This window comes from Mastigoproctus giganteus, chromosome 7 (genome assembly GCF_048544385.1).
Source record: "Mastigoproctus giganteus isolate SK-2022 chromosome 7, ASM4854438v1, whole genome shotgun sequence".
NCBI lineage: Eukaryota > Metazoa > Arthropoda > Arachnida > Uropygi > Thelyphonidae > Mastigoproctus > Mastigoproctus giganteus.
Window position 1 is genome coordinate 4,752,692 of NC_143581.1, and position 23,464 is coordinate 4,776,155.

At 35.1% G+C, this 23,464-nt stretch overlaps 1 protein-coding gene across 3 annotated transcripts in view; it reads left to right on the top strand.

Annotated features, from left to right (window-relative positions):
* Positions 1 to 22,633, top strand: part of MYPT-75D (Myosin phosphatase targeting subunit 75D) — a 264,758-nt gene extending 242,125 nt beyond the window's left edge. For all 3 annotated transcript variants that reach the window (XM_090378617.1, XM_090378616.1, XM_090378618.1), the window contains 6 exons: positions 4,493 to 4,617; positions 6,316 to 6,441; positions 12,174 to 12,249; positions 13,342 to 13,459; positions 17,649 to 17,757; positions 21,679 to 22,633. In XM_090378617.1, coding sequence (XP_090234743.1) covers positions 4,493 to 4,617; positions 6,316 to 6,441; positions 12,174 to 12,249; positions 13,342 to 13,459; positions 17,649 to 17,757; positions 21,679 to 22,380 — 1,256 coding nt within the window. In that variant the 3' untranslated portion in view covers positions 22,381 to 22,633. The remainder of the gene's footprint in view (positions 1 to 4,492; positions 4,618 to 6,315; positions 6,442 to 12,173; positions 12,250 to 13,341; positions 13,460 to 17,648; positions 17,758 to 21,678) is intronic.
* Positions 22,634 to 23,464: the final 831 nt, after the last annotated feature.

Here is a 23,464-nt window from a genome sequence, read left to right on the forward strand (position 1 = left end):
TTACCTGTGCCTCCCTTTGATCCTCCTTTGTGGATTGGGGTCACATTTGCACATCTCCAGTCCATGGTACCTCCCCTGAGTCCAGGGAAGCTCTTATAATTATGGCTAAGGGTTTGCTTACTTCCTTTGCTGCCTCCTTTAATATAACTGGATAGATTCCATCCACCCCATGTGCCTTTCTTGTGTTTATCTCCAACAATTTCTCCTCCACTTTACTCTCAGTTATTACAAGATTATCTAGCTTACTGCCAGAGTTGAATACACCTATTGGCATTCCCCTCCCTGAATAACTCCTCATGTGTGAATATTGATGCAAAATATTCATTTAGTTTGTTAGCTATCCGAGCAGGATCATCAACAGTTGAATCATCGATATCAAGTGGACCAATCTGATTCATCCCTTTCCTTCTAGAGTTTACATAAGTAAAGAACTCTTTGCTGGTTTTCTTTGCGTCCTTTGCCAAAGATTTCTCGTAATCTGCCTTCGCCTGCATAACCTCCTTTGTTACTTGGTTACAGACCAGCTTATATCTATCATAGGCCTCTGTGTCACCTGTTAATTTATATGTATCCCATGCATTTTTCTTCTCTGCCACATGTCTCATTAGCATCTGACATCCATTTAGGCCTAAATCTTGAATAATATTTCTCTGTTGGTATGAAAAGCCTTCCAAGATTAATTCTTTGAATGCTTCCCATTTTGAATTTGCTATTGGTAACATCAGTTGGTTCCACCATATAGAATTTAAATACTGTCTCAAACCATTGTAGTCACCTTTACGAAAGCAAAAACCCTTCCCTTTACCCTTGATGGTAGTTACCTCTTTGAGTAAATCCCACTTCAGCATCCTTTGCCAAAGATTTCTCATAATCTGCCTTTGCCTACCTAACCTCCTGTGTGACTTGATTACAGACCAGGTTATGTCTATCATAGGCTTCCATGTCACCCATTAATTTATATGTATCCCATGCATTTTCTTCTCTGCCACGTGTCTCATTAGTTCATCTGACATCCATTTAGGCATAAACCTTGAACAATATTTCTTAGTTGGTATGTAAAGCCTAGTAGCTTCCAAGATTAATTCTTTAAATGCCTCCCACTTTGAATCTGCTGTTGGTAACATCAGTTGGTCCCACCGTATAGAATTTAAATACTGTTTCAGACCGCTGTAGATCCAGTTGCAGTAGCATACTGTCATTAACAACCCTGGCACCCTTTGTATCATCTGCAAACTTGGACATTAAGCCTGATATAACCCCATCAATATCATTGATAAATATAGAAAAAACACTGAGCCCAATGCCGAACCCTGGAAGACTCCACTAATAACATTAGTCCACAAAGAGCATTGTCCATTGATTATCACCCTATGTCATCTCCCACCATCCCTTTATCCATTGTATCAACTTGCCCTTAATACTATCCCACTCCAATTTGCACAGCAGTCTTCATGTGCAACAGTATCCAAAGCTTTCCTGAAATTCAGGTACATGATATCAAAATTATTTTTTGCATCCAGTTTCTTTGTGACCACATAGTATCCAATCAAATTGGTCAGACAAGACCTCCCCCTTAACAAACCTATGCTGTCTTAACTACTAGTTAAGTTATGCATCCTGCAATGGTTCTTTAACCAGTGACTCCATTATTTTCCCCAGAACATAAGTTAAACTTATACGTCTATACTTACTTATGTCACTTTTTTGAACCCCCTTTGTGAATTGGGGTTACATTTGCACACTTCCAGTTCATGGGGACCTCCTCTGAGTCTAAGGAAGCTGTCATAATTATGGCTAAGGATATTCTTACTTCCTTTGCTGCCTCCTCTAATATAACTGGATAGATGCCATCCACCCCAAGTGCCTTCCTTATATTTAACTTCAATGGATGTAGTGTATAATGCTTTAAATCCTAAGTGTTTAGATATGTTAGAGTTACTGTCTTGCATTGTGCTAACAGCATGCAAAGGTTGGAACTCGAGGATTTACTCAGCCATAGTGCAAAGAGCATATCAACATACACACATCACCATATGATTTTGTCAGTATCAAAGAAAAGCATATTGAAAAAGATTATAAAAAGATATCAGAGAGGGGAAATGCCTTAGGCACCTCTGTAGCCAGGTTGGCTGGAGCAGCAGTGCGTAGCACACGCTTCTTGATTAGACCGGGGTTCAAGCCCGTGACCACCAAATACGGACGATGCGGTAGGTCAGGGAATGACCACCGCATATCCCCAGCCCGGATAAAGGGTGAGGGTTGGCATCAGGAAGGGCATCCGGCCATAAAAATTTCATGCCAAAACAGTAAAAAAACGCTGACTTCATATACAGTATATATATATAATGGGAAAAAGGCAAGGGGGGGAAAAGAGGGAAAATGCCAGTTTCTTGAAGCTTGGCAACATTTCTATTATAGTTTTACCAGTCAAACTTAATTTTTAATTGTGTAGTAGTTAGTTACTTATTGCTGTTATATATATCGTGCATAATATTCAGAGTGAAGTAATTTAATCGCATGTAGCCTGAATTACTTTAGTAGGCACAAGTGGCCTAAGTAGCCCTTGTGCCAGAAACTACTATAACAACAATGTAATTTAATAATGCTCATTTGTTTGTTGTTTTTTACTTATTGGTACTTAATTTTAAAGGACCACCTTCTGTGGCTCTTAAGAGGAATTTACTCAGTTCAAATAGTAAACTGAGAGGTCACACTAACTACACATCTTTATTTTTGAATTTCCTTTTTTAAAGATAAAAATAAAGTTTTTTATATTATTTTTGTATATTAATGCAAAATTAATTAGATAGTATGAATCAGAGCTGTAATACTCAATATGTTCTACGTTGATAATAATATTAGTAAATTAATAAGAGGAGTTTACCTCAATATAGTACGTGGAACACTTCCGTATGATACCCTCCAGAAATTAAAACGGAAAAAATGAAAAAATCGACAACTTACCGGTACATTAAAGTAAAGTATAAATAATTAAAGTAAAATATAAATAATTAAATAATCAATTTAGCACAATTCAAAACAATTAAAATTCAAATTAACGCAATTAAAAGAATCTAACGAAAATATTCAAAATCGTTTTGAATATTTTCGTTAGATTCTTTTAATTGCGTTAATTTGAATTTTAATTGTTTTGAATTGTTAAATTGATTATTTAATTATTTATATTTTACTTTAATTATTTATACTTTACTTTAATGTACCGGTAAGTTGTCGATTTTTCCGTTTTAATTTCTGGAGGGTATCATACGGAAGTGTTCCACGTACTATATTGAGGTAAACTCCTCTTATTAATTTACTAATATTAATGCAAAATAAAAATTTTTATTACTGCCTTAGCTAATACAGTTGGTTCTGCTATAACACGGTACATGAGTTCCTAAAAATCTCCACATTATGGCATTTTGTGCATTAAAAACAACAGGGTTTAGGGGAAAAATACAGATAGGGGCAGAGCACTCAAAAAAAAAAAAAAAAAAAAAAAAAAAACATGTTCAGTGCGGTAAGTAAAACACTAAAAAAAAAGTTAAACCATTAAAATTGCTAACACAGGTTTAAACCTCTTAAATTTCTAATAAATAAATATTAAGTAAATATAGCACTATAATATATACATAGTAATTAATATTTCTGTTCACTGACATTTTTTTTTTTTTTTTTTTATTGTAAAATTTAAAACAGTAAAAAAGATAAGCAATCAATAATGAAGAACACAGTGCACACAAATTGCACAAGTGAGATATGCAGTAACAATTTCACACATTAAAAATAAGAAGCGTAAAAAAATAGGAATGAAGAGAAGATTCTGAAAATTAATTAATTTTTTTATATGATTGAAGATTTCATGGAGGGGGAACACTAATAACGTAAAAACCCACAGAATTCCAGCTATCGGTATTATTGCAATAAGATCAAGTTTACTACCTGTTTATAATTAGATTGCACTAACAGAAAAGCCCAGTAAACTGGGAACTGCAAATTGTTTTTGTTGTTTTATGGTAGTGACCTTCAGAAATGTATTCCTCTGTTCATGTCTCATGAAATTTTTGTTTGAACTGAAAAACGAGCTCCTGAAAACACGAGTCAGCCTACAATATACTGTGAATACAGCAAATGACAACAGTGCATCTGACCAATACAACTGCAGTAAATGGCAAATATAGCTCTCACACATTTGACATTTTTTAAGCTTCGCAAACTTATATGTATTGCTGCACAGGTCACTATGTTCAGCTTGGTGCTGGGTTGTGTTCACCTGATGTTACTCACAGACGAAATCACGCATAAACCAATGCAAAATTCATATTATACCCGCATTGTTCCCTAATATATCAGTCACGTTGGAGAAAATTCACATTGCCAAAATGCACATTATAGCAGAACTGACTATACATTATTGATAAAGAAATTAATATTATTCATTTTGAATAATAATATATTTCATGTTTTCACACTGTTTTGATGATCCTTACAGGAATTACTCAAGAGATGATTGATTATACAAGAGCTTCTTCTGAACGTCAGATGTTGGCTGATCTGAAGTGGCTTGCTGAAAATGGAGGGGATCTAGATTACAGAGATCATCAAGGAGCTATGCCTGTAAGTTTTTTTTTTTTTTTTTTTTCCTGTTTTGCAGAAGTCAGTGTAGCCAGTTTCAGTTTGAAAAAATTAAATTCACTGTGACTAAGTTGCTTACTCAGTTTAATTGATTATCATTTTGTACATTTGTGTTTCACTTAACTTTTAGTAATTAACAAAATAAATTTAGTAGAGAATTTCATTTTCATTACGGATAATTAAGTAACTTATTAGTTATCTAAGTATATGAATATAGATTTACTAGTAAGTCTATATTCATCATTTTTGCTTACGTGTAATACTTTTATTGTAACAGGAAAAACCCTTTCATTAAAAGATCCTTTAATCAAAAGATTCTTTTTTAATTCTTTTAGAATTACTGAAAGGGTTTGAATAAACGATTGTCATGCGAAATATGAACATATTGGTAATTTTTAAAACAGATTTGGTAAAAATGGTAAATTGATAAAAAAAAAATAAAATTATCATTTTATTTACAGAAGCAATTTTTATTTTTTTATTTATTTTTTTTTATAATGGCATAATTACATAGGAATTTAATCAGCAGACAGACTTTAATTTGACAGAATCAGATAGGACTTTGAATGATTCTGATTTATCCAGAAAATAAAACAGCTCAAATAAAAGCAATTTTTTAATACTCTGATTATAGATACTAAAACTATTTACTTTTTTTTTAATTTTTAGATATGATGTACCCAAAATTTATGAGAATGGCCACATAACTATGTTACCAATATGGTACAAATTTTTTCAGTTGGTGTTGATAGAGTATATATCCATGGTAATTTACTCATATGCACTATTATATTTATAATGGATTCTTTAATTTTTTGAAATGAGTAATTCAAAAGAACCAAGAGTTTGTATTACTTTGTTTTTAACTTGATAAAACAACTTTTGAAGGTGCAAGAACAAGCTTTTGGAGAAGACAGTTTTTTTCAAAAGCACAAACGTCAGAATTCTTGACTGATTTTCAAGAATGCAGTCAAGGAATAAAATACCTGCCCCTAATCTGCCAAATCTCCAGACTTTGCTCCCTGGGCAACTAATTTCAGATTTTTGAAATTGAAGCTCAAAAAGGGGATATAATCAGGTCTTGGAAATTGAACAAAATTTGAAGTTGATACTTGGCAGTATCAAATTTACTTCAAAGGCATTCAGGATTACAAATCATTTGCAAATTTTTATTACATTGCATTGAAATTAAAAAATTTATTTTTAAAAATGCTTAGGCGAGTATGTCAAAGCTTGCTGAGATGATATTATCTCCTCTGCCACCAGTACTTTTTCAGATTGCTGAAATTGAAATAAAATTTTATTTTGCAAATGCTTCAAAAAGCACTAGATGCACAGGACAAGATGGTTCTCAGGAAGCCTTGATGTACGTGCATAGAACTTCTAAAAATTTCTTCCAATCTGAAAGCAACTATTGTAAGTTTCAATAGATTATGAAAATTTCAGACATGCCTCTAACTGGCAAAAACGTACCGCAAAAACCTTGGCATTATGGCCACAGAAGCCGATGCGCCAACAACTACCAAAAAAAAAAAACTGGCAAAATTATAGGCTCTCTGTTCTTAAATATTCTCATAAGTTTTGGGCAGGAGCTCTTAAATATGTAGCAATTCAATTTGAAGAACTAATATTTCTTTTGTAATTTAAATATTCTAAGCCTAACTAATACTTTTATTACAGCTTCACATAGGAGCAGCAAATGGCTATCTTAGTGTAGTTGAGTTCCTACTGGACCATCATGTGTCTACAGATGCCAGTGACAATGATAATTGGCAGCCTATCCATGCAGCTGCTTGCTGGGGACATGTAAGTAGAGTCATTTGCATACCGGTAATGAACCACACTACTTAAATGCTATCATGAAAGTTAGATGGCAAGGAAGTAACTATGAGGGGAAGAGATGTAAAATTTTAGCTTGCACCCTTTCAGAAACAGTAGGTTATAAAATTTAAGCATAAGGTGATTCTATACTGAAATCTGTTTTTATCAGGAATTACATCATTTATACACTATACTAGCTAATGTTGACCTGTTATGCTATCTGTTATAGTTTATTAACAAAAATTCTACATAAATGGCTACTTTCTTCTGGACTTCATACAGCTATGATATGACACCACATTGTATTGTTTTACTACAAATTAGTAAGTACAAATGAGTAAATAATTATAAGTGTAAATAAATCAAGCTTCCTTTTGTATCTCAGTATTGAATGTAAGGAAACAGTACCAGTGAACTTTCTCTGAATATTTATAATAAATTAAAAGGTATAGCCAAAAAAAAAAAAATGAATAATGTTTCCAAAAACTTCTGCAGAACCAATTAAGATAGTAAGCAGTTCAGCATAAATTTATGATTTACAATAAACTTTAGCATCAAATAATAGATTTAACTTTTTCAGCTGGAAGAAGTCTCAGTTAATCTACTTAGAACTAATGTTCCAAACAAGATTTTCAAACTTTATATATAGATCAAAACTTTTTCAATAATTTTGTACTTTTGTTATATTTCTGTCATACATTTGATTCATTTTGGAATAAAAATGAATCTTCCATGATATGAAAATTTCTATATGTGAATAACTTTATTTTTGTTTTAAATAATATGGATCGTAAAAAACATGCCTCTCCGAAGAGCCTTTACTATGAACCACAACTTTACACTTTTTCCTTGTAACTTCTTTCATTGCTGTACTTCTGCTGCATCAGTATATCTCCATAATATCTCCTCATTACTACCAAAGATCAGATTATCACTATGCCGTATTACTACTTTTATTTTCATCTAAATTTATTCTCACGTGACACCATGACTAAATTAGTCGGTCTCAAATGAGGGTTGCTAGCTCAAACCAAGAAAGTTTTTCACCTGGAAAAACAGGCAAACCAGCTAGAATACGTGCAGTTTAGACATAATATACTGATGTTTTGGCACAATTCTTCACTCTTTAGTTTGAAACTAACACTTCCTTTCTTAGATGTCAATTTGAAAATGAACATGCTTCCACTTGCAGAAAACTCACTGATACCTTATTAAATTTCAGAACCAGTCATCCTATTAGCATAAAAAGGATTGTCAAAGCTCTTACTTATAGTAGTAGTAGTAGTAGTAGTGGCACCTGATGCAAGAAAGCAAGTGTAGGAGCTTATGCAGCATCAGCCAAAAAAAAAAAAAAAAAAAAATCACACCATACCCTCCAATTGCCTGTCCAGTTCCTCCTTAAATTTATTTAACCTATCAACTTCCACAACGACAGATGGAAGTTTGTTCCAGCAATTAACCACCCGCTGGCTAAAGGCAAATTTCCGCACATCTATTCTACATCTATCCTTTCTTAATTTGAACTGTGCTCAACCCATTCAAGGCCTTATACACCTCAATCAGATCACCGCGCAGGTGCCTAGTCTCCAGCCACTGCAATTTGCAGAACTTAAGCCTCTCTTGGTAAGAGGATCCCTTCATTCCCCTCACCAATCGTGTTGCTCTTCTCTGTACACGCTCAAGCAAATCTACATCCTTCCTAAAATGAGGCCTCCAGACCTGTACGCAGTACTCAAGGCGTGGCCTGACCATTGCCTTATACAGAGGGACAATCACCTCCTTTTCCCTGCTAGCAAAATTCCTATATATCATTGACAAAACCCCATGACCTGCCCTAGCAGCCTGTCTACATTGCTCAGAAAACTTCATATCTGACTGCACAATTACTCCCAGGTCTTTTTCATTTTCTACCACCTTAAGTGTAGTACCACACAGTTGGTACGTTTCTCTGGGGTTACTTCTACCCATATGCAGTACTTTGCATTTGTCAAGGTTAAACTTCAGTTGCCACTTCTTAGCCCATCTGCCCAAATTATCTAGATCCTGTTGCAGTAGCACACTGCCATTACTGTCATTAACAACCCTGCCAACCTTCGTGTCATCTGCAAACTTCGACATTAAGCCTGATATACCTTCATCAATATCATTGATAAATATACAAAACAACAGTGGACCCAACACCGAACCCTGTGGGACTCCACTAATAACATTAGTCCACGAAGAGCAGCACCCATTGATTACCACCCTCTGTCTTCTCCCACTTAACCATCCTTTTATCCATTGTAGCAACTTACCCTTAATACCATTGTGCTCCAATTTGTACAGTAGTCTTACATGCGCAACAGTGTCAAAAGCTTTCCTGAAATCCAAGTATATGATATCAAAATTATTTTTTGCATCCAGTTCCTTTGTGACCACATCATAATAACCAATCAAATTTGTCAGACAAGACTTTCCCTTAACAAACCCATGCTGTGTCTGAATTATTGCTGCAGTCTTGTCTAGATGATCCTGCAATGCATCTTTAACCAGTGACTCCATTATTTTACCCGGAACAGAAGTTAAACTAACTGGTCTGTAATTATTCGTGTCACCCTTCGAACCTCCTTTGTGAATTGGGGATATATTTGCACATCTCCAGTCCGTGGGAACCTCCCCTGAATCCAAGGATGCTCTCATAATTATGGCTAAGGGTTTGCTTAGTTGCTTTGCCGCCTCCTTTAATATAACTGGATAGATCCCATCCGCCCCAGGTGCCTTTCTTATGTTTAACTTCAACAATTTCTCCTCCACTTTGCTCTCAGTTATTACAAAATCATTAAGCACACTGCTACAATTTGATAACCTTCTTCCATTTTCAAACTGTAATGATTCCTCACGTGTGAATGTAGATGCAAAATACTCATTCAGTTTGTTTGCTATCTGAGCAGGATCATCAACAGTCGAACCATCGATGTCAAGTGGACCAATCATATTCAGCCCCTTCCTTTTAGAGTTTATATAAGTAAAGAAATCCTTGCTGTTTTTCTTAGCATCTTTTGCCAAAGATTTCTCGTAATCCGCCTTTGCCTGCCGAACCTCCTTTGTGACCTGATTACAGACTAGCTTATATCTGCTACAGGCTTCTGCGTCGCCTGATAATTTATATGCATCCCATGCATTTTTCTTCTCTGTCACGAGTCTCATTAGTTCATTTGATAACCATTTAGGCCTAAACCTTGAACAATATTTCTTCATCGGTATGAAAAGTCTAGTAGCTTCCACGATTAATTCCTTGAATGCTTCCCACTTAGAATTTACTGTTTGTAACATCGTCAGTCGATCCCACTGTACAGAATTTAAAAACTGTCTGAGACCACTGTACTCCCCTTTACGGAAGCAAAAACCCTTTCCTTTACCCCTGACGGTAGTTACCTCTTTGAGTAAATCCCACTTCAGCACACTGTGATCACTGCCACCTAGTGGTTCCTTTATCTGCAAATTCTTAATACACGAATGATCACTGCTGATAACCAGATCAAGAGTATTACTTTCTCTGGTTGCCTCTCGAACATGCTGCTGCAGAAAACAATCATCCAATAAATCCACAAAAGTCTGACTAGTGTGTGAGTGACCAACCCACAAGTTCCAGTCAATATCTGGGAAGTTAAAATCCCCCATTATAAGACATTCTGATTTACTGGCCCACTCTATTTCTCTGTACAATTGTTCATTGTACTCATTCGAGTCATTAGGCCTATAACACACTCCTACTCTTATCTTTGCTTTTGCAGTGCTTATGTCACACCAAACTGACTCAACAGTGCACTGTCCATCTATATCAACTGGATGCACTTCTTTTGATTTTATGTTTTTCTTAATTAACAGCATAACACCTCCTCCCTTTCTGTCCTGTCTATCCTTTCTGTACACATTGTACTCCCCAAATTCCAGTTCTGCATTCCTTATATCTTTGTGACACCACGTCTCTGCTATCCCAACAATATCCGCCTTTGATGTCTTGACTAACACTTCAAATTCATCAAATTTATTTACTATACTTCTAGCATTGGTATACATGCAAGCATACATGCTCCTATGCCTATTCCTTGTTACCCTAACACATCCCATATACCCAACTATTCCAGGATGACTGCCATCCGTCCCTGAAACCCCCAACACCCCTCGCTCCAGGTCGCTTCTTATTCTAATAGAAGTTGTGCAAGAATCACCTTCACCTCTGCCTGCGGTTACTGTTAAACTATTAGTCTTTGTATCCCCCCAAGCTAGCAGTTTTCCGACCCACCTAACACTGCCTCGATAGCATCAGCAAATATTCTTGCACCCTTTCTATTTAAGTGTATCCCATCCCTGTAGAAGCAATCTCTCCTGTTAACAAGTACAGTCCAGGCTGAAAAAAATTCTACCCCTTGAGCCTTGCACAATCTTTCCAGGGCCGAATTGATCGACAAGGCTCTCATCATATACTCCCTCCTATCGTGTCTGGGCAGAATTGCAGACACTTTCAAGTTCAACCCTAATTCTCGGCTTTTTTTCAACAGTGACCTGTACTTGTTGAGTAATTCTGCCGGTCTCCTACTCTTAATATCATTAGTGCCAACGTGTACAACTATATCACCTTTTGTGCCCTTGAAAGATGATATCCGCTCTACAACGTCATCAACCTTTGCCCCTGGTAGACATACCCTGGTCCTGTTCCAAAATGTATAGTTATAGGACTCTAAAGATCTGCAGTCCTCAATTGGCAGATCTTGATTTCTAAAGTTACCTCCATCTTGCAAAACATGACTGTCTTCTTTCTCTTTTCTATAACATCATCAATAAGATGAGGAAGAAGTTCTCATCTGAGGTATTTCCAATCCTCTCACTAAAATAGTTCTTCATTTGGGTTTGGAAAGAAGAGCTAAAAAAGTTTGCCCATAAACACAACATCCAGATATTCATACTAACCTGAAATATTAGCATAGATACCGAGATGTGTTTCTGGATAGGAATAACAGGAAGATCAATTTTGAGATTCAGTGATATAGCATGTCATGCAATAAATTAATTGCATTTCATTATGTATTAACTTTTCATAAATATTGTAATTTAAGTTTATTGTTGGCTATACTTACTGTCAAATATTGGCAGGGTGTAGTCAAAATGTATAGTTTTGAAACAAATCTTCCCATATGCAGTGAAGTAATTTCTTTCTCAGCATGTTTAATATACCCATAACATGTAGATTAGTGAAAAAGCATCATTTTAACAAAGCCATCTACAAAGTAGTTAAATTAATTAATTATATCTCATATTGTGAATGCCTTCACAACGAGTTGCCATGGTATTGTACTACCTCGAATAAATAACACTTCACCAGTGGAGAAGACTACTGTTATTTATTCTCAGAAGATACCACCACCCAGATGGCACCGTTTCAAAGCTTGTTGGTTTCTCTTCGGTGGGTGGGCAGGTACCCTGGTGTTGCAATAGTGACAACCCAGTTATGAAGTATAACTGGGTTGTTTTAGTCTATACTAATATCTTAATTTGGATTTCACATATATTCTAACAGTTATAAGAAAATATGCAATAAACATGTGAATAAATTGCAGTCAAACTTCAACTGATAGTACTTGTTTTGAAACATTTAATTTGTTGTCTCAATAAATTATAATTGTGTAATTGTATTACACAAGAAGTGCTATTCGTTTAATAGAAATGGTTATTTTCAGCCTGATGTGATAGAGATGCTTGTACAATCTGGAGCAGATCTGAATGCAAGGACAAAGAATGGTGAAACTCCTTTTGGTAAGTGACATTAAGTTTAAAATATATATACAATACAATGAAACATTCTCTTGAAATTCTGCACTAAATAACTAATTGAAACAGTGTTCTATGTAGAATGCTCTCTATAACAGTGGTATATATTATATTAACTGTAAGAATGCATATAGTTAATACAAAAGTACATTCAAAAAGTTCCTCGAATTTTACTATAAAAGTTTGAGTGAACAGTTGGTCTTAATCACCTTCAAAGTACCTTCCTTCTGTGCGCACAAGCACACACAGCTCCCCGATGGGAAGAGTAATGAAGTACTTTCGGGAAGCGGGAGGTAAATTTACTCTCTGTAATTTTATCTGCCATTTATTATGCATCACCTGTTATAACTCATTTGTTTAGTCTGACCCAAACAAAATTTATAATACTTGGTTATTGATACAAAATTATCTTAAATTTCTCTCAGATTTTACTGAGAGGAATTTTAATTTCTGAACTGCTGTCATTCACTAGTTTCGATTACAATACCCATTCTCAATTAATTTTCTCAGAAGAAAAGCCGAAATATATATTTTAAATTATATTTTCAACAATAAAATGACGAAAGTAAATATCCCAACAGTAGTCAAAGAAATCCTTACCTTATTACCTTCACACAAATAGCAATATGCATGTTGATATTACTGAACTGATGAAAGTAGAGCCGTCTAGCGTTCAGTAGCCAAATTGTGATTATAGAAAAAATTACATTGTTTCAAAGTTCAAAACAAAAATCCCAAGACTGGTAATACATGATGTACCATGTACACGCAAGTGATTAATAAAGGCATTCATTTGGAAACATTAAAGTGACATTGAGTTGAAGATACCGGACTGTATCATGGCAATGGAGTACCAAAACATTACTTGTCAAATGTTATTTGCTGTTGCATAATTGGCACTTTCCAGCAAACATGTAGCATGATACCTATGTGAATATGATAAAATGAAAACCTTACGTTATTCTACATTCACTTTATGTAGACATAAAAGACGCTTTTTAAGAATAACAGTAAAAATTACCTATTGTTTTGATTAAATTGCTTTCACAATTAATAAATAAATCTTTGTTTCCTTAGATATCTGTGAAGATCCCGATCTCAAAGAACGCATCATTCAATTGAAGAGTGAAATGGAAATTAAACGTGCAGCTCAACCACAAAAACTACGAAGATCACACAGCCAAAATACCAGAAGGTAAGCAGCAAAAAAAGATGAATAAAAATTAAAATAAAACTTGATAATATTGTTATCTCTGCCAGATAAGATTTTGGTCCTCTGGCTTATTACAACATTTGATTGCAGTAGACTTCTCTCAGAGCTGATCTAACTGCTGGTTGTTGCCAACAGTATATAATGATCCTGTCTTAATGTTTTTCAGTTGAAGTCTCATTAAATAGTCAAAAGGCCTAGAGGCAAAATGTGAGACAAGTGAAAGGCTAATCGATCCCTCTTAAAGACAAAAGTAATATTTCAATTAAAATAATGTATAATTGGTAGTCTTGATGTGACTACATGTGAAGCTGCCAATCATACAACTATTGCATGTTGGCCATTATCTCTGGAAGCTGGTCTTTGCATCCACAGGTTTTCTAGTTCTTTAAGGTGTTTCCTGTATTAATTAATTTAGTTTTATTTTTTCAAAATGCAAACAGCATTAATAACAAAATTCTCTCACTCATTGCTGAAGGAATTTTATAACCATAGTTGAAACTTGATTCATTTCAGAAAATGCACCTGCCCATAGTTTTTTACTTTTATGTGTTTTCATTTAATAAAATAAATAAATTTTCTGTTTATACTCCGGCACGACAACCAAGTCAGTAGAGTTTACAATAAATCGTCAATACAAATATTTATCGTATTTAGTAGTCATGGGCTTGAACCCCGGTCCACTCAAGGAACGCGTGCGATGCACTGTCGCTCCTGACCACTGGGCTACGTCAGGCCTTTGATTGTAATTGTGAAAAGGTCAGTATTTAATTTCTCCTACCCTCATTTTCAGCTTGGTTAGATTTATTCAAAGCTATTGTAATCAGAATTAAATTACATTTGATAGTGTTAGTTGGCAGCTCTTCAGTTGCTTAGGCTCTTAATCTTAGCAATCAATTTACCACCATTGATTTCTACGAGTTTTGTCTTTTAATATATATATATATATATGTGTGTGTCATCGATGAAAGTAAAATAAAATAAAATAAAAATAAATAAATATAGATGGAGAAGTTATTAAACACAAAATGCCGAGCCTAGTTGAAGAAAAAAAAGAAAGAATGTTAAGAACCTAAATAAAATTAAGTAGAATTAAATCTGAATTAATGCCGAATTAACAGGCCAATCATATGTACAAAAGCTGAAAGAAAAAGAGGGGAGGGTAATAGAGATAAAAATTATAAAATAAAAATTAAAGAATTAAAAATTAAAAATTGGTACATAGATCAGGTATTTCATCAGGGGGCTACACCTGATCATGTACCAAACACTGTGTTTCTATGCAAACTCATGCTGATGGAGAAGCTATAGAAATGAAATGGATATATAAAAAAAAATAAATAAATAAAAAAATAAATAAATTAAATTAATTTTTTTAAATTTTTTTAAGACTCCACAAACATGAGTGAGGTAGCCCCTATAGGTACATGTACTGTTTTTCCTTTTTTTCCACTTCTTCGTTTTCATATTTCATATATATATATATATAATTTTTTTTTTCTTTTGGAACTACTAGCTATTTTTCATTGTACTGAACTCTCATCTCCCTCCCCTCCATCAGGTCTGATGCTTGTCGTGATCATATTCTAATACTTCTCATCACCTTAGGAAATATTTCTTTCTCATTTTATTCTAAACACAAACCAATAAATAGAAATACAATTTTTCTATTACTGCTGTCTTCCCTCATTGTGTTTCTAATAGTTATTGATGTATACTGCTTCTTCCTTCTCATAAAAATTATCCCCTGGCAATATCACATAAATTTTGAAAACTGGATTTAATAACTTTTATATTCTATCTTTTTCTGGTATATTTGTCTAGAAATTTTCCCAAATGGATGCATGCTTTTGGTTGGCTCATGTCTTTAATTTGTTTTACATATGGTGTGTCCAAAACTTGTCTTATTTCTAGTAATAGTAAGCCATAGTGGAGCCCCTGAAGTAATGGTTTTATTCAAAGTAAAGCAACTTTCTTCAAAGTTGTAGTAGTAATGGAAAATAATGCAAGAAAGCAAACTTAAGCTGTCAGCCAGAAAAAAAAAAAAAAAAAAAAAAAAACAAACCAATGAAAACCTACACAGCCCACTATCCAATCCTCCAAGAATTTCTCCAGTTTTCCCTTGAATTTATTCAACCCATCCACTTCCACAACAGATGGAAGCCTGTTTCAACAATCAACCAACTGCTTGCTGAAGGCAAACTTCCACACATCTATCCTACAGCCATCCTTTCTCAACTTGAATTTATGCCCCTTCGTGTGTAGTCTCAGTAAGTGGAAAAGTACCTTTAACATTCAGCTTACTCAATCCATTCAACGCATTAAACACCCCAATCGGATCTCCCTGCAGATGTCTAGTCTTGATGCTGCAATTTGCAGAACTGAAGCTTTTCTAGGTAAGAGCACCCTTTTGTTCCCTTCTCCAATCTAGTTGCCCTACTCTGCACCCATTCCAGAAGATCGGCATCCTTCCTAAAGTGATGCCTCCACACCTCAATACAGTACTCAAGATGAAGCCTAACCATGGTCACATATAAAGGAATAATCGCCTCCTTATCCCTGCTATAGGGATAAGGAGGCGATATATATCATTGGAGTCTCTGTATATCATTGACAAAACACTGAGCTATCCTGGCAGCATATCTGCATTGCTCGGAGGATTTCATGTCTGACTGCACAATTACTCCAAGTTCTTTCATTCTCTATTACCCTGAGTGTAGTATCACACAGTTGATAAGTTACTTTGAGGATACTGCTACCCATGTGCAGTGTACCTTGAATTTGTCAGTGTTAAACTTCAGTGGCCATTTCTAGCCCACTCAACCCAATTTTCCTAGATCTTGTTGCAGTAGCTCACCCTGATGACTGTCTTCAACCAAACTGCCAGCCTTCATATCATCTGCAAACTTAGACATTAAGCCTGATATACCTTCTTCAATATTGATAAATATTGAAAACAACAATGGACCCTAAGGAACTCCACTAATAACATTAGTCCATGAAGAGCAGTGCCTTTTGATAACCACTTTCTGTCTTCTTCCACTTAACCATTCCTTTATCCATAGCAGTAACTTACACTTAATGCCACATTGCTCCATGAATTGGGTATATCCATACTTCTTCCAGTCCATAGGGACCTCCCCTGAATCCAAGGATGCTCTCATAAGTATGGCTAAGGGTTTGCTTACCTTCTTTGCTGCCTCTCTTAATATAATTGGATAGATTCCATCTATTCTAGGTGCCTTTTTTTGTCCATCCTCAATTTCTCCTCCACTTTTCTTTCAATTATCAGTCATTTAGTTTCTCATGTAAGTGGAAGAAAAATTGCTGGCCCACCCTATTTCCCTGTATAGCTTTTTGGTGTACTCATCACAGTCATTAGGCCTATAATACACTCCTACTCTCAATTTTGTTTTTGCAATGCTTATATCACACTAAACTGACTCAACATTGCACTCATCACCCATGTCAACTGAATGCATTGCCTTAGATTTAATATTCTTCTTAAATAAATAACCCCCAACCTCTCCTGTCCTGTCCTGTCCTGTCCTTCCTGTATACATTATACTCCCCATATTCAAATTCAGCATCATCTATGTATGAGTGACACCACGTCTCTGCTATCAAGCAGTTGTAATGTCATGGGATAAAATAAATGCATTTATTGTGGTGTAATATTGTGTGTAAATTTAATTTGTAAATGGATAACCCCAAATAAAGAAAGTGACTCCTATAAAGGCATAATTAAACTGAATGAAAACTTATTTTCCTGTAGCAAATCAGTGTCATCTGAATGAAAAAAGAAAACTGCAAAGCAATATTTTTTACTTTAAGTTTTCACAGTTATAATAGTATTAGTATTAAGAGTGGTAAATAATGTGAGGAAGCAAGTTTATACATCATACTGATGGTGGGGTGGGGGGGGGATTTCTCTCTCTCATTAAAAAAAAATTATATGCTGTTTATGTCATCCCCAACCCTTGAGGATTTCTTTTTTTAAGAAAGATGTTTTTTACTCAGATTTCTAAATTATTTAGCTGGTCAAATAATTTCAGTGCTAGCTTTTTAAATTATTACTTATGTCTTTCATGCTATCTATAATGTTATTCATTTTCTGTTACCCTAATTATTCAGTGAAATATATATATTTTTTCTCTCTCTCTCATTTTTATAGTCAGTCTGTAAGAAGAACAAGCATAAGAGACAAGTCCTTGATATCTCGCAGGGAAGCCAGAGAAGAGGCCAGAATAAGGCATGAGAAACAAAAGGATGGAAATGAAGAAGTAAGTACAGATAGAATTATTGAAAACAAGCAAATAATTTATTTTTTCATATAACAAGTGAATAGCTTAGAAAATTCTCTTTGTTGGATACACTTGCCTTTTATGTTTTCTGCTTCTTATTTCTACCACTTGTTTTGCCTAAATTAACAAACTTATTACTCCCTTCTCCTGCTTCTACTTTATGTATAGAATATGGATGGCTCTGATAAATATGTGTATAGTCCACTAAATGTTGGGCTAGCTATAATTCTGCCAATTAGCTGCTAAATTGTGAGAGTATAGTATAATTTACTCATAATTAGTTTCAGGACAAAAGTTTCAAGCTATGAAAGCTATAAAAAGTCGCTATATATGTTGGCGTATGAAAATTAGTGAAGAAATAAGCACTTCGGGCCATGTAAGACCTGTAATTGGTTTAATTTCTTAAAAGATTCTCACACATTTTGTAGTACTTCTTGTACCTTCTTCAGTGAATGCCTGAAATGCTATCCTTGTTGCACCATCACCCCTGTATACTAAGACCTTCTGGTGAGTTTGGACAGTTTTTTTTTTTTTTTTTTTTTTTCCATGCGTAATGATAGCATATTTTTTTTCTCACTAATTTTCATTTCCTGATTTACCTGCAGGCCTGTTACTAAACTAACATTTGGGCAATTACTATATTTGTGATAAAACTGGATTTAATACTTAGCACACTGATCTTGTTGTGGGGGCACTTTTCAGTGATTTGCCTTGGTATTTCATTATAAATAAAAGTACTGCCAACCCCAACTGAAGAAGTATAACTTGCCCTGAATGTAATTATGTTTACTGCAGTATCCCATATATTGTGGGTGTATCACTGGTTTGTTCAGATATCAAAAAAGATCAGAACTCAGCTTAGGTAGTGGTATACACTTTTTAAATAAAAAAACAATATACTCTTCCATTGTAGCTGTGATGTTTATTTAAAGTAGTGCAATACCAAAGCAGCTTGTGCGAAAGTGCCTCTGCAATATGAAATTGATGCACTAAGTAACAAACCCTGTTTGTTCATAGTTATGTACCGAAAGAGACTATACTGATTTGTACAATGACTGTACTACTTACTTTTAGTCTCTGAGAGGTGCCTCCGTAGCCAGGTGGGAAGGAGCAGCAGTGCATAGCACACGCTTCTTGATTAGACCGGGGTTCGAGCCTGTCACCACCAAATACGGAGGATGCGGAAAGGTCAAGGAATGACCACCGCATATCCCGGAGCAATATGGCCTTAGTTGCTAATGCTCCTAAAAACCAAATAACTAACTAGTCTCTGAGACTAACCTTTAGGCTTAACTATAACTGATAGATAACAATCGGAAACATATCTACTGCTCATTATATTTTGGATATATTGAATGGTGATAGCATAACGTTCAATGTCATTCTATTAATAATTAGTCTTTCTGTATATAATTTGATTTTTATTGCATTTTTTCTTATATAAGGCTCAGCTTTTACTTTTTTTCTAATAGAGAGAAGAAATACTTGTATTTCTTCTCTATTAGGAAAAAACATATATGCATGTATATATGCTATATGCATGTATATATGCTACACGTATGCATGTAGCTAATAGAGAAGAAATACTTGTATGCAATATGGCCTTAGTTGCTAATGCTCCTAAAAACCAAACAAACAAAACAAAACTGTTAGTTTGATGGCATTAATTTTGTCTGTTATGCTACTTGCCTTTCATTATGTCTCTTGTGACTGTTATAATTGGTTTAGCATTTATAAGTGACTTATCATATACACTGAAATTAAATTAATTGAAGAGATAAGGAAGAATAAAAATAAAGAAATAAAAGTAAACAAAGGAGAATGAGAAATAAACATATAGAAAAGAATGGCTTTTCTTTTTTTTATTCTTTATTATTAATTTATTTAATATAGTAATAATGAGCTGAGATGCTAAGCACTACTCATCTGTAGTCTTTCTTCAATTTCAGTTCATGCCCCCTCAGGTTTATAATCTGAGAAGCAGAAGAATCCATTCAGCATTGAGCCTGCTCAATCCATTCAAGATCAGGTCAGATAACTTCAAAAGTGCCTAGTCTCCAGACACTGTAATCTGCAAAACTTAAGCCTTTCTTCGTAAGAGCAACTCTTTGTTCCATTCACTTCACTAATCTTGTTGCCCTTCTCTGTACTCATTCCAACAGCTCTACATCCTTCTTAAAATGAGGCCTCCAGACCTGTATACAGTACTCAAGGTGTGGCCTGACCACTGCCTTTATACAGGGGGATAATCACCTCCTTATCCTTGCTAGCAAAATTCCTGTATATCATTGACAGGACCCCATGACCTGATCTGGCAGCCTGTCTGCACTGTTCAGAAAACTTCATATGTGACTGCACAATTACCCCCAGGTCTCATTCTCCACTACTCTGAGTGTAGTACCACACAGTTGTTACACTTCTCTTGGGTTACTGCTACCCATATGCAGTACTTTGCATTTATTGATGTTAAAACTTCAGTTGCCACTTCTCAGCCCATCTGCCCAACTTTTCTAGATCCAGTTGCAGTAGCATACTGTCATAGGACCTAGAAAAGTTGGGTAGATGGGCTGAGAAGTGGCAACTGAAGTTTTAACATTGACAAATGCAAAGTACTGCATATGGGTAGCAATAACTCCAGAGAAATGTATCAACCGTGTGGTGTTACACTTGGGTGTTGCAGCATTATATGGTATACTGTCATGTTAAAAGATAAAAGGGCCCTTCTCACTGTCTCCACAGTGTAGGAAGAGTGGAATTGCCCAGAATGTTAATGTACTGCATGGCATTCACTGTTCCAGGGATGATGACCAGTGGTCTAAGCCAAACCACAAGAAACAATCCCAGATGATAACACCTCTGCCAAACTTCACTATTTGGTAAGTAATGTTCTCTGAGTATCTGCTAAACCCAAACATTGCCATCAGATTGTAAAGCCATGTAATGTTTTCTTGGTCCATAACAGTTTTTCAATTTTCCAGGACCAATTAAATGGGTGCTGCACCTGGCAAGTTGATGCTGCACATTGCATGCTCATGTTTTGCTTTGTGTGCCACAGCTTCTCTGTAAAATCTGATGATATGCAGTTCCTTGTATACACTCTTTCTGCTAATATCCTGTTTCTGAACTCCTGGCTAACATTACTTGATGAGGACTGACAAGAGCCACACACCTGGCAGTTTCTGCAGTCTACCTGAACATTACTCAGCTGCAGTAGCATGATAACATTTCCATTTGGCAATTAAACCAGCTACCATTGAACTAGGGTGCTCTCTGTTCCTAATATCTCTTGTGGAGACTTCCTATTGGATATTGCTATGCTCAGTGTCTCATCCAATCTATTGTACTTTGTTGATCTGTTTATTCTTAGCGTTAATGCAATTGCCTTTATTTCCGACACTTGGATGGTGGGTGTGGCTCATTTTTCCCAAATTCCAGGGGAAGTGTGAGGTAGTAGATATCAAAAAAGAACTACTTAAGCAATCAATAAAAGTCATACCATAGGTGTGTAGTATATTTTTAGATATAAGAGTGGTACAAATGCTCTGTAGATTAAATAGTTGAACCAGAACAGCCGACAGATCCCTAAGCATTGGGAAAAAGTTCTGAAGGATGAGCATAGTTTTAGATTACATTACTAAGAAACTGTGAGGACCACCATTCAATGATACTAACCTCTAGTGGAATAGTGGTTGAAGTTAAATGCCACAGGCAGAACTTTTTGCCAAAAAGAAAAAAAGTACCTAAGAAACAAGTTTTCAAATTGAAATATAAATCTGATGTGTCAGCTTGAATCTTTTTTTAATATAGTAGTGCTCTATCACTTCTGTTTTTTTTTTTTTTTTTTTTTTAAGTAATATACCAATGTACAGTGAATCTAATATTTAGCTTAACTCATTTCAGCATGACGAAGAAAAGCTTCAGCAGGATGTTAAAGAATATGAAAAAAATTGCACACCACCATTAGATGTTGAAGACATTGAACTTTCTCTAAATATCTTAAAGAAAAAGGATACCTTGCAGAGAATAAAGGGAAAAACTAGTCGTGAGGTGCTTGAAACATCAGAGGATGTACCAGAACAAGGAAATGAACCCATACTCAGTACAGATGTAGCATTACCAGACAAAGATATATCACTGGATGTTAACTTGGATACATTTTCAGATGTTAGTGAAGCACGAACATGTAAAGAAGGAGAAGAAATGGTTGATGTGGTCTCTAATCCAGTATCACCAAATGGGGCTACTGAAGGATCCGAGACTTCAGCTTGTATGACATCTGTTCCATCTCGAAGCCAGGCAGAATCGGTAAAAGTTGAGATTCACGTCACTGTGAACACAAGCCCAACCTACACTCCAAGTCCAGGTACATTGGCTGATTTGAAGAAACATCGCTCAGATAAGCGTACCAGGAACAGCTTAACCCTTTCGTCTTCCCAACAGGACTTAACAGGCAAAGTGGTATCCCACAATGGCCATCATTTTAGTGCCACATACATGTATGACTCCCCACCCTCTCCAACCATTTCACTACAGCGATACTGCAGTGATCCCTCAGAAATTGTAGGTGAACCCCAGAAACATGGGTGTTGTGTCATCATGTGAAGTCTGGATTTTTGAACAAAGCAAAAATCTATCATTCCTAAGACTTGTAAGTGCTCAAAAAAATGTTTCAAACGAGACACTTATATTTTTGAAAAGCCATAATACCTTAACTGTTATCAGGATACTGCATATCAATGTCAGTCTGTTTGGTGATATTTATATTTACCTTGTTTTTATTCCCTTCCCCAATCTTGTAGTAAAACCTGCTGATATATAACCACAAGGTTTTTGGAGCAAACATGTTTGTGTAGTAGTTTCCTTTGTAATATGATCAGGAAAAATTACTATTTTTTTTTTTCCACATAGCTGACCTTTATTCTATATGCAGTTTCATTTGTATGGGGGGGGGGGAAACATAACTGTGATTTATTTAATAATCAGTTGCATTCCATTTTGTTAAGAGCATTTGTAATTTTGTTTTCGCCAGAGTAGAATTTTATTTTTATAATTATCGTGATTATTTTTAAGGGTGTTTTGGAAAAATGTGCCATTTTACTTTAGTTGTATTTTTTAGTGTGTGTGAAATGTCTGTACCCAACAGCTATATGTATATTCCTTTAGCATGAGAAGGCAGCTTATATAAGGGAATATTGTTTTGAATTAAGTGATGGGCAACTTATCATTTAGTTATTGAATTGTTATCACCATCAACCACCTTTTATGAGTAATTCTGTAAGTCAGTGAGTAACTGAACTTTTTCACTGAAGAATAGATATGCAGTGGATGTAGTGTATACATTTGTCGCAAAATCCCTGCATGCTTTCGATAATTGACATTTTTGAAATGAACACATATGCATATTTTAATTACATTGCAAGGTTACCATCGAAAGAGTTGAATTTTTGCAAAGGTTTTGCAGTGCAATGATTTGCTTTCTACAGTGCCATTACATCCAGAGTGTTTTCCTATACTGCTTGTTAGATAAATTTATAGATAGAAAAAATCTGAAATTTAAAGGTATAACAGACAAATACCTTCTGCAATCAGCCTATTAATGATTGATATTAAAATTACATCAACAGGAATGGTAAACTGTGGTGCCATACCTTGTGTTATGCCCATGTTATTTTCTAACATTTTAAAA